Below are 17,631 nucleotides of genomic sequence, written 5' to 3' on the forward strand. Positions count from 1 at the left end.
ATACAGTCCACTTTCCACAGCAGGTATTGACACGCTGCGGTCCAACAAATACACACCGCAGGTCAATTTCTGCTTGGAATTTTTATGCAGCGTGTGGATGAGATGTTAAATCTCACCCACTTTGCTGCTACTGTATTCTGCTGCGTATTTTCTGTCTGCAATTCCGGACAGAAAATCCGCTACATGTGGATGTGTCCTTACTGTCCTTCCGTAACAAGATACCCCTCCACTTGCCAGGTCTCGTGGGAAAATGAATTTGGAGAGTCTCATGGAGGAATTGTCCTTGGACCTGGCTTCTCCAAAACAGGTGTCCCCAAATTATAATGTGTGTGTGCCAAATGTATATATTGCACAGATCTTGTATGAAAACCAGTAGGCTTCGTAAATTTAAACCAGGTTTTCCAGACATGTGCCCCTAGTGTTGATAAACTTCTGGTTCTTCTTTTATTTATTGGAGGTCCTTCCCTGCTTTTAACCCCTTCCCGACATCCGCCGTATATATACACGGCGCACGCCGGGTGGGGGAATATGGAGCGGGCTCACGGGCTGAGTCCGCTCCATAGAGCGAATCTGTCGGCTGTGTGTTACAGCCGACACTTCCGGGTTACGAGCAGGATCGCGCTTTAGCGCGATCCCGCTTGTTTAACCCGTTAAATGCCGGGTTCAATAGAGATCGCGGCATTTAAATTACTAAAAACAGGGGGGCAACCCCCTGTAACGTCTCAACGGCCCCCCTGCGGCGAGATCGGGGGGAGCCATTGGTTCACACGGCTGCCTGGGGGTCTGACGAAGTCCCCCAGGTCCGCCATCTTGGTACTCCTAAGAAGCTCTGCCTCCGGCAGGGCTTCATAGGAGACTGTCAGAATCACGATATACTGCATTACATTAGTATTGCAGTATATCGTGCAAGCGATCTAACGATCGCTGGTTGAAGTCCCCTAGGGGGACTAATAAAAAATGTAAAACTTAGTTAAATAAAGTTGGTTTTTTTTGTGTAAAAAAAAATAAAATATTAAAAGTTCAAAAAACCCCCCTTTTCCCATTTTCCCCCTAGAGCATAGTAAAAAATTAAATAAATAAACATAATTGGTATCGCCGCGTCCGTAAAAGTCTGAACTATCACAATATATCATTATTTAACCCGCACGGTGAACGCCGTAAAAAAAACAAAATTGTAAACGCCAGAATCTCTATTTTTTGTTCACCTAATCTCCCACAAAAAAATGAAATAAAAAGTGATCAAACCGTCACATTTACACCAAAATGGTATTATTAAAAACTACAGCTTATCCCGCAAAAAATAAGCCCTTATACCACTTAATCGACGGAAAAATAAAGACGTTACGGCTCTCGGAATTTGGCGAAACAAAATAAATTTTCTTTTTTACACTTAGGTTTTTACTTGTAAAAGTAGTAAAATATAGAAAAACCTACACATATTTGGTATCGGCGTAATCGTATTGACCCATAGAATAAAATGAATATGTTGTTTTAATTGTACAGTGAATTCCGTAAAAATGGCGCGCAAAAAACCATGGCGGAATCACTGTTTTTTTCATTTTCTACCCCACAAATAATTTTTTTCCCGTTTCCTAGTACATTATACTGCAAAATAAATGGTACTACGAAAAACTACAACTTGTCCCGCAAAAATCAAGCCCTCATAGTACTATATAGACGGAAGAATAAAGGCGTTATGGCCTTTGGAAGGTGGGGAGGGAAAAACGAAAATGAAAATCTGAAAAAGGCCTGCGGCGGGAAGGGGTTAAGGACTATTGGGAACAAATACACATGTGAATTGTAGATCTATGGTTGGTTAAAGGAGTTGTCCGGTGAAATAAAATTGGCCTATCCTAAGGCATGTGACTGTATTTTACAGTATGGAGCTGTGTAAGCAATGAAGGTGTAGTAGCGCTCGCCGGGCACATCCCCTTCAAGCAGCTGATTGGCAGGTGCGCTAAGTCGGGTTCCCACCAATCAGCTGTCGATGGCCTATCCTGAGGCTAAGCCATTCATTTTATTTCACCAAACCCTTTAACACTACAGGTGCACCTTTTTGATTGATGAAACATAGGACATATTGACGATAATAAGTCATTCATATCAGTCTCCAGTATTCTTACGATCAGAATTGTGAGCTTTTATTAAGTGTTTGTAGTACATGACCATTTTTGTATATGTGACTTTTCAATTATTAATTTTGTTTTAGGCGAGTTGATTATAGATGACATCTGCAGGGGCGTGTTTGGCACCAAATTTTACCATATTTAAACTGTGTAGCGGTTATAGCTTCAGAAGGGCCATTTGATGGACGAAACATCATCAAGTATATTAATTTTAATAACAATTTTCTTTTTTTTTTTATAAATCCTTTCCAACTATACTCAAACCTTAATTTTCAGGTTTTGAGTGGGAGTTCATCTTAAAGCCCAATTGTGGCAGAAACGCAACAAAAAAACATGTCAAGCAATCCATTTGTAAATGTAATCTAAGGCCGAGTTCCCACAAGTCTGATACACTGCGTAAAAACCGTGCAGCGTATCCGACCTGGAACCCGCAGCACCTTACGTTCGAAAAAAAACCACACCAAGTTGTGGTGAGGTTTTACGAACTGAATTTCCATTGCAGAAAAAAAAACTTCCATACTTACCCCCTCCCTCTTCTCTGCACGTAGTCCAGCCTCCATTGCAGGCCATGTGATGCTGCAGCCTGTGATTGCCTGCAGCGGTCACATGGGATGAAACATCATCCCAGAAGACCAGACTGCAGGAAGGACAACGGAGGGAAGTATTATTATTTTTTGTTGTTGTGATTTTTGCAGCGTAATCACTGCGATTCTGCCGCAAAAGTCACAACACTTGGCTTTCTGTTGTGGGTTCTGCATCCCCATTGAATTCAATGAGGGAAAAGCAACAACCGAAAATTAACTAAAACACAGCATAAATTGACATGCTGCAGATTTAAAATTAGATTAAATTCCACACCGCAGGTCAATTTATTAACGTTTATGCTGCGTTTTTATTCCGCAGCGTTGGCATGAGATTTTCTAAATCTCATCCACTCTGCTGCTACTCTAAATGCTGCAGACTTTCCGCACATAATTCCGTTGTGGAAAATCTTCAGCGTTTAGGCTATGTGGGAACCCAGCCTAAGGGTATGTTCCCACACACAGAATCTGAAGAAAAACAATGGTAAATCTGCACCAAATAGCGCGTTTTCCCTGTTCATATGCGTTTCCGTTGCGTAAAGGCTGTAAAAACTGCAACATAAGTCTATTGCGAAATTTATGCTCCCCATTGACGTCTACGAGCACCATCTTCGCACAGAACCCGCAGAATAAACGGACATGCTGCGGAATTGGAAGACGCACTCTAGAACACTTTCCGCACTACTTTTCTACGTTTTTTTTCTGCAGCGTGGGCTTGAGATTTTCTAAATCTCATTCACTTTGCTGCTACTGTAAATGCTGTGGAATTCCCACGCATAATTCCGTTGCGGAAAATCTGCAGCATTTACGCTACCTGGGAACCCAGCCTAAGGCTGGAACCATACACGCAGCTATTGAGCTGAAGTCAGGAGCGGATACAACAAGAAAAAATATATAGATCAGTCTTTCCTTATTTTTGCCATTCCTTTCAAATTCACTTTTGGCTTTGGCTCGCACGCTTGCAGCATTAGGCTATATAATCACATTCCACAGATTCCATGCAGAAATTTCTGCAACTCAAAAAATAAATTGAAAATGAAAAGTACCTTAATTCAATTCATTTGTGTAAACTGAAATCGGACAATGAAACTCTTGCAGATGTTTATTAAAATTAAGATTCGTTTTTAGATTTTTATACAAAGAAATATATATTTTAAATTAAATAGTCACTTTTGCTTGTGATTAACCTCAGTTAATATAAAAATACATTTAATATTTTGCCATGTTCCTCTTTTTTTGTGGCACGTCTTTACAGCCAAAAACAGAAATAATGTGTATGGTGATTCATGGCAATATGACAGTCCATTCTTAGGGTGGATTCACACGAGCGTGTATTCGGTCCGTGCGGGCCGCGTGGTTTTCACGCGGCACGCATGGACCAATACAAGTCTATGGGGCAGTACAGACAGTCCGTGCTTTTTGCGCAGCGTTTGTCTGCTGCGCAAAATGCGCGACAGGTTCAATAACTCTGCGTATTTCGCGCATCACGCACCCATTGAAGTCAATGGGTGCGTGAAAATCACGCGCACCACACGGAAGCACTTCCGTGGGACGAGCGTGATTCGCGCAACAGCAGTGAAAAGGATGAATGAAAACCGAAAAGCACCACGTGCTTTTCTGTTTCCGAACATCCAAACGGAGTGTCTTTGCGATGAGCGAAGCCGGACAAGCGTACCGAACTTCACCGGGTTCGGCCAAACTCGTTTTGGCCGATCCCGGCAAAAAAATTATCGGTACGCGACGTCAGGAGATAGTCACTGTCCATGGTGCTGAAAGAGTTAAACTGTTTCAGCACCATGGACAGTGACTTGCGATCCCAAAATACATTAACCTGTAAAAAAAAAACGAAGTTCTAACTTACCGATTACTCCTGTCTCCTTCCTGCAGTCCGACCTCCCGGGATGACACTTCAGTTCAAGTGACAGCTCCAGCCAATCACAGGCTGCAGCGGTCACTTGGACTGCTGCGTCATCCAGGGAGGTGGGGCCCGATGTCAAGAGAGGCGCGTCACCAAGGACGCGTCACCAAGGACGCGTCACCAAGGCAACGGCCGGGAAGTTCTCGGTAAGTAGGAACTTTATCTTTTTTTTTTACAGGTTTTTCGCTGTTGTGTTCGGCATTCACTGCCGAGGGTGCTGAAAGATTTAGCTCTTTCAGCACCTTGGACAGTGACGGGCGTTGACAAGCCTCATCTCTATGATGCCGGCTGCGCGAAAATCACGCAGCCGCGCATCAGACACGCATGACACACGCAGCTGTCAAATGGTTTTTGCGCTCGCAAAACGCTGCGTTGTTTGCGCGCGCAAAAACGCAACGTTCGTGTGAATCTCCCCTTATAGTCAGGCTTCATTGCTAACTAAAAATGATATCCAAGGTCTATTCATTTAATGTGGAACCCATTCTAAATTCTACCAATATAGGAAATGAAACCATCTAGACCAAGTATTACCATGTGGGTTGTGCTGCGCTTCTTTTTTTACATACAGTAGTAGTTTGGTTCTCTGCCACATTACCGCTACATGTGAATAAGGTCTTAGGCTGGATTCACACAATGCATTTTGCACTGGCCAAAAGGCGCTGCAGACAGGTTACGTTGAGGACTAGTGAATTATTGATACGTCTACATGCAAAGCATTTGGGTTGTGGCGTTTTTTGGAGCCAGTGGTTTTTGTTGTTTTTTCAAAAAAAAAGTAGCATGCTCTGAATATGGTGGTTTTTTTCCCCTTACTTTTCTATAAGACTTGAAAACTGGCAGACAAAAATGCATGTTACAACGTCACTAAAAACGTGCGCGTGTAAAAACGCTGAATAAAAAAAACTAGAGTGTGAAGGAGGCCTTAAAAGGATTAGTTAAAAAATGGGAGCTTTTGACCAAAAACAGTGCCACATCTGTCCACAGGTTGTGTGCAGTATTGCAGCTCAGTCTCATTCACTTCAACGAAGCCAAGCTGCAAAACCACACAACCCATGGACAGGTGTGGCGCGGTCTCTAGAAGAAAGCAGCCATGATTTTCTAATCCTGTACAGCCACATTAAAGTACAACTTCACTCCTCAGAAAAATGACAGCAAGCTCCTTCATTTCTAGGAATTACGGATGGCCAGGAAGATGGCATTGGTTGACAGCTCCCCCTCCAAACACATTGCATATTGGGCAGCACATGGCATGCTGGGACACGTAGTCTAAAAGGACTATGATGTAGCCTTATTGGTAGTTGGATTCATTTCACTTAGGTTCCTTTACCAGTTAGTGCGATTGGAGCAGTTGTTGCGATCTTAAAGATATACAGAAGGGAAAAAAACAAAAACGTTTTTCCCCCACTTTAGGCAATGGGATAAAAAAATAAAATTCAACAGGTATGGGGCATGTGGTGGTATTAAAAAAAAAAACTATAGGCCCTTCCAATCACGCACTGCAGGATTGCTCAGGGCACATAGGTGTCCAAACATCTGGGTCATGTTTAGTTACGTGCACTGCAGAGCAGAAAAAGCGCTAAAAAGATTTGAATTGGTTTTATAGAAGACTGATTGAAAAACAATGCAGTGTAACGTTCGGTCTGAACTCACTAGGTGCGGGCATGGGTAACATTTTCAGGTATCATAACTTAGGGAATCTTAATTATATGGAGGCTTGCATGTTCTCAGCCACAGCTCCTACAGACATTTGCATTGCAAACAAATAAAAGCAGGTTTATCCTCTTTTGGTGTTCAGGTCTGGACACAGCAACTGGTTTCTCTTTATATAGCAGGAATTATTATGCAAAGACGGTAACAGGAAATACATGACTTCTGCTCATAAAACATGGCCAAATACTGAGCCATAGTTATTATACTTACTAGCCAAAACAATGAAGATGATCGGATAAAGAGATTGCTATTAGCATAAAGGATTCAACTCATAAAAACAAGACAAATCAATCCCAATATCTAAAACAAAAGTTTGTGTTCTGAAAAATAAAGTTTTTAAAGTTGGGATTTTTTTTCCACATAATGTATAAAATGAGTAAACTGTGATAATTTAGGATATCCTGGTCCGTAAATACCTAAAGTGCACTCTTGATGGACAGGATGCTGGAAAAAGTGGTATTAGACTCATTAGGTCATTCTGGCAGTCTGAAGCCGAGCAAGGGTAACACGAGATTAAAAGAAGCAATGGCAAGGTTGTCATGTGTTAGAAGCTAGCCTTGCGATAGCGTTCAGTTCCTGGATTCACCATCCCCCCTTCCTGTAGGATAAAAAGGTAGATAATATAGAATTGTAACTGGGATAGATAAACTTCTGCAAAGAGTCTGTTGCTTTAGAACGGTGAGGGGCTAGCTGCCCCAGAATTCTTGCATTCTGTTCCACACTTTTTGCCTGTGATCAGGGGTAAAGCAATGTCCAACCATAGACTCCGTTTCCTGTATGCGCCTTTGAAATCGGCATCGGTCTCGGGCAAACTCCTCCCAGTGACCTTTTCGCTCTTCTTCACTGCAAACATAGTATATAGTGACTTTGTCATGGAAGGTCACCTAGAAAAACAAATGTAATGGGAAATACTAGTTAACACAAACTCTAGTTCATTTAGAAGTAACAAGAAACCAACCCGCAAAAATGTTAAAAGCAAACATTGTATCCGCGGTGCTGAAAACAGATCTGCGTCATGACCATTACCATATGAAAAGGTTATTTACATTTTTTTTACTTATGCAATTGACGTGCCTGACAGTGACAATGAAACTTGCTCCACACCCCAAATGAAGACATTATCCAACACAAACGTATGGTATCAAAGGGATCAAGGCTGGACCCCCAGGAGCCAGGCTGTCAACGTGCCTAGACATTTGCTGATGGAACCTTATTGACGTCTATGGAAGTTTTTCATCAAATAATGAAGCCGACTACTAAAGTCTATGTTCATTTGTTGATCCCATTATAGGATTTCATAAACAGAAACATTCACCGTGCAACCAGATGGGATCATTGATGCAAAGAAACATTTCTATTGGGGTTTGCTGCAACCCTGGATGTCTGGTTTCTCCAGAAGCCACCATCTAGCCCCGGCCACGAAGAACAAAGAATTTGACTTGAAATTTCATTAAAATGGGTGTTCCCATCTCCGAAATGTATGGCATATACCAGTGGTCAATAGGTGCGGGTCCCAGGAGGTAAGACCCGCACCTATCTCTAGAACAGGGCACCCTGATCTCTGTCCTACCTTCTTTCGCTGGGCTCCGGCCACTGTCTGACAAGGTGGGTGATAAGTTTTTTTTTTTTAGGAAACAGCCAATCGCATTTTGCTACACTGTTTCCAGAGCTCCCAAAGAAGTGTTCCAGAAACAGCATCGCAAAACGCGCTCAGCTTTTCTTCTGGAAAACTAAGCCACCTCATAAGTCCATTGGTTGGAGCCCAGCGACAGAAGGAGGTCAGGGGGCCCCCAATCTGGATAAAGTTGCAGGTCCTAGATGTGGGTCTCACCTCTATCAGACATTTATGGCATATAAATGTCCGAGATGGGAATACCCCTTTAATGTGTGAAATGTTCATTTGTTGCATCAATGGGCCTCATTTACGAAAGTTCAGACCAAAATGAAGATAATGCCCACAACAACTACACGGTAAAATTCCACTTAAAGACGACCTATCAGCTCTGCTGACATGTTTGTTTTACTTAATACTTGTATTCCCCATAAAATCCCAACTCTGCAGCATATTTTAAAAGAACTCTGCATTGTGCCGTTCCTCTTTTATTCCTCCTAGAAAGTTATGTATAAATTGACAACTGGGTGTTACCATTCCATTGATCAAAGGATCGTATCCGCACTGATTGGACATTGTCAGTCTGTGTAGCGACACACTCCCAACTGGTAACACTCAGTCTATTTATTCATAAATTTGTAGGAGGAATAACAGAGGAACGGTATAATGAAGAGTTCTAAGAAAAGATGCTCCAGAATTATTAGTTTGTGGGGAATAAAAGTATTTACTAAAACAGACATGTCAGGAAAGGTGACTGGTACTCTTTAAAGCCAGAAAATTTAAAAAAAGAGATCCAATTGTTTGCTGTGGACAACCATCATTCTGTGACATTTTCATAGAGGAGACGCCACCGTGTTCTGAAACCCACTAAATGTAAAGGTTGTGACAAAGCACCAGCAGAAACCTTATCTGTTCACAGCGCAGCCCAAATATGCCAGTGGGTGTCTAAGTGCCGAGTCACGCTAACCCAGATGACTTTATCTTTGTGAAGCAAACAAATGCTGACTAATTACAGGATTTCAGCTCTATTTAACCCTGTTATTCCTGCCTTCTGTTACTCGTTGCCAAAGCATTCATGTCTTAGAGCGAAATAAAATATTTTTACCAAAAATAAGAGCTTCATATGAAGTATATAAATTAAACTCTTACACCCGCCATGTTTACGATGATCTCTAAACACCAATACCGGTTTGTCAGACAGAAAAAAAACGAGTTCCATTCTCTAATATATTTACAACCATAATTATACTAAGAATAAAATGAATGAGTCTACTAGTGCCAAACCCACAGAGGAACGTTTATTTTTTTTTCAACAAAACCCTGTCTTTCATATCCCATAAGATTTTTATTTGGTATAATATTTCCGATCTAAATGTGCGATTTTCTTGATTGCGTATGCGCCTATTATGCTACAAGTTCCCTCCCTGTGGAATAGCAGGTCTGTCCTACAGTTACATCAGCCTTATCCCGCCGCGGGTTTTATGTTTCAGTCTTTTACATCAGTCTGAGTCTTATCTCTCGGGAAGCCATTACCAGGGATGCTATGACATGGCTCCTAAAGATACAATAATAACTACAGCACAAACAAGGAAATCTACTGCCAACTGCTGAAAATAGGAACAACCTGACATAGGAGGACCCTTGCTTTGGTTTCGGTCATCAGTCAACCAGAAAAAAAAAAACGAAAAAAAAAAAAAAAAAAAAAAGGTTTTACTGGTCTAATTTGACACAATCAATTTAATCCCAAAAAATAAAAAAACCCTTCCAGTGACTATAGATTTAAAAATGACGGGTTGTCTCATGAATACAACTCTTATCCATATGGGCAACATAGTAAGAGCAGATCCCGTTCTGGGAGAACCAAAAGTCCAATGTATTATATGGATGGCCTGACCAAAGAAGCCTTCCCTGGCAAAAAGAACGGTTTACCGGGGCGGATTCAGGGTATAATCAAAACGGGGCGGAATCATTGTGGAAAATCCGCAGCGTATTACATTAGCAGCAAAGTGGATGACATTTTAACAAATCTCATCCACACGCTGTAGGAAAAGATCAGCCGACAAACCGGCCATAAATTGACCTACGTTGTGTTTTTTTTAAAATCTGCTACAAGTCAATTTATGCTGCGGAACGGTTGCGGATTTCAACAATTGAGTTCATTGGGGGGGGGGGTAAAAATCTGCAACAAACAAAGTTTTCCTGAATAAATTCAATACGTGCCTCCCTGGCGTTGCTATAGCGATGGCTACTTGTTCCCTCGGCTGTTGACCACCGTGGCTGCAGAATCACAGCAGGCTGGGCTGTATGGAGACCAGACATGGGGAGCAGGGACGCGTTGTTATGGCAACGCCAGTGAGGTAAGTTTCCTGGGCTCTGGCTCCTGCAGCGGCAATTCCAGCCGAAAAACTGCGCCAACATTTGGCAGGTTTTTTTCGTTAGAATTCCCTGCCCATTCTAGGTCGGATATGCTGCATACTTTACCACAGCGTATGCGACCTGTGTGAACTTACCCTCCTTAGGGCTTGTCCACATGTAACGCAATTGCTGTGTATTTTTCGTCTGGAATCGCTGACTGAAAATACACAGCGTGATACAGTAGCAGCAAAGTGGGTGTGATTTAACAAATGTCATCCACATGCTGCGGAAAAACTCCATCCAGAAATTCACCTGCGATGCGTAATTTTATTTCCGCGGCATGTCAATTATTGCTGCAAAAAGCGGACTGATCTGCGGTGTTTTATTTCCCCATAGAAATCAATGAGGAAAAACAATTCTGCAGCAAACTACAATGTACTGCGTTATTTGCTGCGGAAAAGCTGTGGAATGTCTTCATAGGAAGAAGAAACATGTTCCGCAGCAAATCCGTTACGTGTTGTCTTAACACCTTCACTATAGGAAAAAGAAAATACAAAAAAGAAAAATGAAGGCCTCATTACCTCTCTGGTTCAGAACTGTAATGTTCACACGCACTGTTTTCAGACCTAATTCAGGCGTTTTACGCCTCGAATTATGCCTGAAAAAACGCCCCTAATACGCCTACAAACATCTGCCCATTGCTTTCAATGGGAATTACGATGTTCTGTTCCCACGAGCCTTTATTTTACGCGTCGCCGTCAAAATACGGCACGTAAAATGACGGCTCGTCAAAAGAAGTGCAGGACACTTCTTGGGACGTTTTTTGGAGGAGTTTTTCATTGACTCCATTGAAAAACAGCTCCAAAAAGGGCCGTAAAACAGCTCCGCGAAAAAAGCGGAGTTGTTAAAAAAAAACGTCTGAAAACCAGGAGCTGTTTTCGCCTGAAAACCGCTCCGTATTTCCAGATGTTTTTGCTCACTGCGTGTGAACATACCCTAAGGGCTTATTCACATGATGCATTTCTTGGCAAAAAAAAAAAAATTGCATACTGGACCGCGCTATATGAATCAGAACATGGCCCATAGGATGCCATAATACACAGGTATTCTCCCCTAGAAACATTTCTTCTGCCTACAGCTCCATAGTGTAGCACTAGATTAATATACATATTACAGTAGGACTAAATAATTGGTTCCATAAGTTTGATAACAAGCACGAGGCGGTACGATTAGAAGGGAAGGTATCAAACAGAACAGATCACTACTAATACCAGCAAGTAAGATCATTGAGAATTATTTGACAGAACCGGTAGAACATTATTGAGCCGCAGAACGTCAGTGCGATAACCCCGAGTCACTTCTAAATGAGGCCAACAGAAATCCAGCAGTTACAATCAATTACACCGACTTCAGCAGAACCAACAGTACGCAACAATGACGGTTCACTTTCCAGCAAGTTTTGTACCCTCAGAATAGAAAGATACAAAGACACACACAGACACACACTTCATTGTAAAGTCCATTCATTAGAATGGAGTGGTTTCTGCCACGTGTGAACAGTTCTAGAAATTTCTGCAATAAATCTGCAGTGTGTGAATTCACCATTAGGGAAAGTCACAGCACACTTTTCCCTTTCAATCGGCATGTGGCTACCCACCAGGGAATCTGCGTCAAGAATGGTCAATTTTTAATTTACTATGCCGATAAAAACCGTACCGCAAACAATGGGATGCGGACTTCGGCACAAAAGTTCCTACATGTGAACACGGCCTTAGAGGAGAACTATCAGAATCCTCTCGGTCTTAACGGACCACAGCATAATAGGTAAAATTTCCCCAATATCCAACCGGATACCATTACTCCAACTTTAAGGGTATATTCAGATGTAGCGGATACGTTGTATTTTTTGCAGAGACTGCTGAAAAATGCTGTGGCTTTGCAAAAAAACAAACAAAAAAAAAAACCAGCGTTTTGGGTAATCGCGACGATCTCTGCACCGTCTTAATATACCATACTAGATCTTACCGACATGCCAACAGCAGGTACTACTCAGTGCACTAGGATATAGGCCAAAAAGCACAGGTCACTGTTCTTGGAGTCATCACGAGGACTGTAGACTGGGGAATTCAAACTGACATCTCATTTTGAGGTCAGACAGAAAGTGTACACTAAAAATATGGGACTAGTAAATATATTAGGCTACACAACGACTTTGGCCGCATGACAAACGATCGCTGTGTCACCCTTCCTACTTCCCAGTATTGAAATTTAATGTGGCCACTTTATGACCAACAGATGGCCACAACCGTCACAAAAAAAATCCAGCAAGTTTGGATTCCTTGCGATTGCCGTATCACAGCAAACTGCGAGTCAAGACGTGGCCACATTCACGTTTATTACGGTGATGCAGGCAGTGTGACATATTGACCTACGTCGTGACCAAAGTGGCTGCGTGGCCCTGGCCTTGATATAGGATTGATTGAAGTTACAGGCCCAAAGTCTGTGGCTTCTCTACTGACAGAATCCGATGACACGTCCTCTTGGGGTTTCTTTTCAGAGTTATCATGGAAATAAATAAATAAACCTAAGTAACGGCCAAAAGTATATATATATATTATACATACACACACACAATTGCAAATCTGAACGTTTTACAGTAGTTTGACAATCCTGAAGCATGTGGACAGATCCCACGGCCTTCAGAACCTCTAGCAAAGGACAAATCTTATCAGCGCAAATTTTCCATACAGAAATACACGGTCGGAGCACTTAATGACTCAAAAGGTAAAAACTCCTCCCTCCCCAAAATCAAAGACGCAATAACCCATATTTAATAGTCACTATGCATTACTCACCTGTACCGACAAAACCGGCATGCAAATACTATGGGCCCAATAGTGACTTATGCAGACATCTATGCGATCACTCAGCGTCACTTGGTAGAAGTTTGGTTCTAGACAAGCACTAGAACTAAGGGCCTGTTCACATCACAGTTCATTTCCGGGGTTCCGTTGGAGGTTTCCGTCGGCTGAACCCTGCAATGGAACGTGAAAGCACAGCTTCTGTTTCAGTCACCATTGATCTCAATGGTGACGGAAACATCGCTAATGGTTTCCGTTCGTCACCATTCTGGCAGGTTTCTGGTTTTCTGACAGAATCAATAGCGCAGTCGACTGCAAAATTGATTCCGTCATTAAAACGGAAACCTGCCGGAATGGTGACGAACGGAAACCATTAGCGATGTTTCCGTCACCATTGAGATCAATGGTGACTGAAACGGAAGCTGTACTTCCACTTTTTCGTTGCGGGGTTCAGCCGACGGAACCCCGGAACGGAAAGCGAACAGTGATGTGAACAGGCCCTTAGTTGTATAGTGCGTGCTCTTCACAATGACATCAGGTATGTTCCCACCCTCAATAGTACACTAAACGGGGTCATCGGGATGTGGTACTAACCAGGATTTAAAGTTAAAAACTAGGAACCTCCAGGAGGCCCAAAATAGACTACATAAGATTTCAATACTCTGCAAGACCGTTAAATTCATTTCTGCCAAGCAGTTCTAAAAAAAAACACAGCTGTCAACTTACAAGTAGCCAAAATAAAACGGCCATTCAGATATATTTAGACAAAATACCGCATAAGGCAGTAGAAAGATTAACACGTCATTGGAAGCATTCTGAACACGTGGTAGCCCTAAAGTACGGCATTATAAATGAACGGGGCAAGACTTCTACAAGTTTATATCAATAAGTATGCCAAATGATATATACCTTTTTATGACCAACATTGGCACTTTTCTTCATGGACACACACTGCGTCTTTCTCAACCGTAAAAGCGGAGAATCATTGGGGCGAGTGGGAACAGTCATAAAATGTTTGGCGCCAGCGTCACTGTTCTGTTTTTTTTGCTCAGATGTTTTTACTGAGGCTTTAAAAAATAAGGGGTTGTAGGGATCTTCAGATTTGAGGAACCCATTCCAGAGTTTTACGTTTTCCTGTTCATTGGCGCTAAATTCGTCCTCACTATCACTGTCTGACACGGCATCAGTGTCACACCACGATTCTTCATCATCAGAAATGATAGCTCCCGGTCCTTCAAGGTGGGAATTCACCTCCGCAATGGGACCAGTTTGTAAACTAGCAGTAAAGTTCTGTGGGTTGTAAGGATCAGAGTTGCAGGAGTTCCACAGCACAACTTCCTCAGGAACGTCACTTTCTGTGGCAGATACTGATCCTTCACTGTCAAAGCCATCATCATCATCCTCCTCCTCAGCCCAATCATCATCATCACATGAGGAACTGGGGTCTTCCTCTTCATCATCGCTCACAACTGTACCCAAAATATAGCCAATATGTTTATTTGTGCAAAGAGGAACAGACGGGACATGCGTTTCTTCCTCCGCATCAGAGTCCAGGTCATCCCGGTACTGCTCAACTTTTAAATCTTTCATAACTGAACATGAAAGTTCTGTAGGCCCATGAGCTCCGTCATCACAGACTTCAGGGGGTGAAATGCCCCCTAACTGGAGGTGTTTAATATTCAAGCACTGCCAATCCTCTAAACTATGATACCCTTGGTCCTGATCTGGGCTGGGTGGATATTTACTCTGGGTGTTGCCGGAATTGTATGGCTTTGGAACCAGTAGGGAAAGAGGAGGTTTGGAACCTGGGTCGGTACCAGGAAGCTCCATGAAACTGCTCTGATCCAAATCAAACTCTGACAACAGCTGGCAGTCAGGAGATATGTCCCGATTGTGCCCATCATGCCACCCAGATACTGGCACATCTAACTTTATGAGATTCTGTGCAGGTTGCTGAACATATTCATCTTGCTTGAGATCAGTGGTGGGAACATCTTGGCTTTGGTTCTGCTGCAGGAACCAAAGCCTCTTGTTACGAATATGTTCAATTTCAACTTCGGGCTTAATCGGACTAGAGGTTTCAAGAACATCTTTGTTTTGAAGATTTTGTTCAAGCCAAGTGAACACTCCACCTGAGCCGGGGTTAAAGATACAGGACACCATGCCAAGAGAAGAGGAATGTAGCTGGGCATTATTCTTCTCACGGTCTACATCACATAGTCCACTCTCATGTAGGTGGCTAAAAGAGGAAGTGTTGTCGACAGAGGGCTTACTATGGCACTCATCTTGGTCATGGTCTACATGATCTTTCCAGGTGCCCAGCCCTGGCTCCCACAGTGCCTGCATTTTGTTGTGCCAAGTGCCCAATCCCTCTAAAGCAGTGTCCCAGGGTTCCTGCTCCTTGCTGGAGGAAACATACCCCTTCCATGGATTCATGATCTCCAGATCTGCTTTCATGGCAGGAGACAGAAGTTCCTTCCAGGGACCCAGCTCTTCCAGACATTCTTCCAGCTCCTCCCATGGCCCTGACCGCAGCCCAAGGGCTTCCAGCATTTCAGGCAATTCATCAGGCCCAACCGATCTGTGCACCACCCAGGCAGAGGGCAGAAAGGAGAAGAACGAAGCTCCCGAAAGTCCCATTAAGTAAGACCAGGCAGCCCCGAGCAGTTGGAACACACGGTACTGGAGCAGGCCGTGGAGGAAGCGGCCTAGCAGGGCCCGGAACCCCGGGAAGGGCGAGGAGTCCCGAATGGCACACATCAGGCCTCACTGGTACAGTGCCGAGGTGTCGTAGAACAGAAAACCGCCGCCATAAGGCTCTCCTGTAGCGATGACAGCTACGACACCGGCCCGAGCTCAGACACCGGCGTCTGTCTAACAGCTGGACGAGCTGTGAAGGGAAGAGCGTAGAAAGGGCGGAGCACGTGACGCAACATGGACTGTGACGTGTACGTGGGCAGGAACGTGAGTGAGGAGAGTGTAGTGCGCATGCGCTTTCTCATCGTGTCCGCCAGCACTTGGCGGGATAACATTACAGAGATGTGCTTATGTATAGTAATGAATGCAAAGGAAACCTGAACAGGCTGCTTATTGGGGCGTTCAGCTGGTTGTTAGGGGTTTCTGCACTTTTTTCACAGGAGTTGTGAATTGTGTGTGTATGGTTGGGGATACTTGTGAAGCTACTGTATACCCTCCAACGTTTAATATCGGGTACCACCCTCCTATATACACTGAGATGCATTATTCACATGGTCTCTTTTGACCAAACATGTCGACATTGTGACTTTTTCAACCTTTTTTCCGTTAAGGTTGTGGTAATCTTGTGATTTTACTGCAACCGATTGTTGCCGCATACCCCCAGCCTTACGGCAGTTGCGCACGACCAAGATCGGGCGTGAAAAATGGTCTGAGTGTCAGCTGGATTTCCCGGCCCGACCACGGTACAGGTGAACGGGACTCCTGGCGTCAGACATGTTATGAAGCTCGGAGTCTCTGCCTCCCCACGGAACTGCTGTACTGTATCATTTTGCACAGTATGGAGCAGCAGTTCCTTGGGGAGGCAGAGACATATAGCATCACAAATGTCTACATTCACCTGTACCACAGTCGGGCCGGGAAATTGGCCGACGCACGGACCGTTTTTCACGGCCTAAACTCGGTCGTGTGCAAGAGGTGTTAGGGCTTATTCACACAACAGATAATCAGCCGTGTGACTAATGGTTTTTTTAACGGCCGTCACACGGCTGCATTAAAATCAATTCACGTCTATGGGGCTGCTTACGCAGCTGTTTTTTGTTTTTTTTAACGGACCATGTGAACAGCTTGTGAAAAAATAGGACATGTTCTATTTTTGGCCGTTTTCCTGGATCCCGCGATAGACTCAAGTCTAAGGGATCTGTGAGAACGGGTTCCGCATGGATGCAAATTGGCCGTTCGTGTGAATACGGCCTTAAGGCCGGATTCACACGAGTATGCGCGTTTTGCGCGCGCAAAAAATGTGTTTTGCGCGCACAAAAGGTACTTAACAGCTCCGTGTGTCAGCCCCGTATGATGCGCGGCTGCGTGATTTTCGCGCAGCCGCCATCATTATGACATTCCGTTTGGATGTTTACATTCATAGTTTTACAGCTATTGCGCGAATCACGCAGTTCGCACGGAAGTGCTTCCGTGTGGCATGCGTGATTTTCACGCACCCATTGACTTCAATGGGTGCGTGATGCGCGAAATACGCACAAAGAACGGACATGTCGTGAGTTTTACGCAGCGGACTCACGCTGCACAAAAATCACTGACAGTCTGCACGGCCCCATAGACTAATATAGGTCCGTGCGAGGCGCGTGAAAATCATGCGCGTTGCACGGACGTATATCACGTTTGTCTGAATAAGCCCTAAGGCTATGTTCACACAGAGTATTTTGTAGGGGCAATTTCTGCCTCAAATTCCGTTTGGAAGTTTGAGGCAGATTTTCTT

General features: G+C 43.6%; 1 protein-coding gene across 1 annotated transcript; it reads right to left on the reverse strand.

Annotated features, from left to right (window-relative positions):
* Positions 1-3,791: 3,791 nt before the first annotated feature.
* On the reverse strand, positions 3,792-16,088 carry PPP1R15B (protein phosphatase 1 regulatory subunit 15B). The gene is made up of 2 exons (XM_075853746.1): positions 14,070-16,088; positions 3,792-7,216 (listed from the first exon to the last, which is right to left on the reverse strand). Exons 1-2 carry the CDS (start codon positions 15,918-15,920, stop codon positions 7,019-7,021), a joined length of 2,049 nt encoding a protein of 682 aa, XP_075709861.1. The 5' UTR covers positions 15,921-16,088; the 3' UTR covers positions 3,792-7,018.
* Between the last annotated feature and the right edge of the window lie 1,543 nt (positions 16,089-17,631).

This window comes from Rhinoderma darwinii, chromosome 2 (genome assembly GCF_050947455.1).
Source record: "Rhinoderma darwinii isolate aRhiDar2 chromosome 2, aRhiDar2.hap1, whole genome shotgun sequence".
In the NCBI taxonomy this organism is placed as follows: domain Eukaryota; kingdom Metazoa; phylum Chordata; class Amphibia; order Anura; family Rhinodermatidae; genus Rhinoderma; species Rhinoderma darwinii.

What these genes read in the sequence shown, in the direction of transcription:
- PPP1R15B (XM_075853746.1), bottom strand. Translation starts at nt 15,920, where the DNA reads ATGTGTGCCATTCGGGACTCCTCGCCCTTCCCGGGGTTCCGGGCCCTG. An exon ending in CCAATGTTGGTCATAAAAAG is followed by an intron (nt 7,217 to 14,069) that starts GTATATATCATT and finishes TTGTTTTTCTAG; the next exon opens with GTGACCTTCCATGACAAAGT.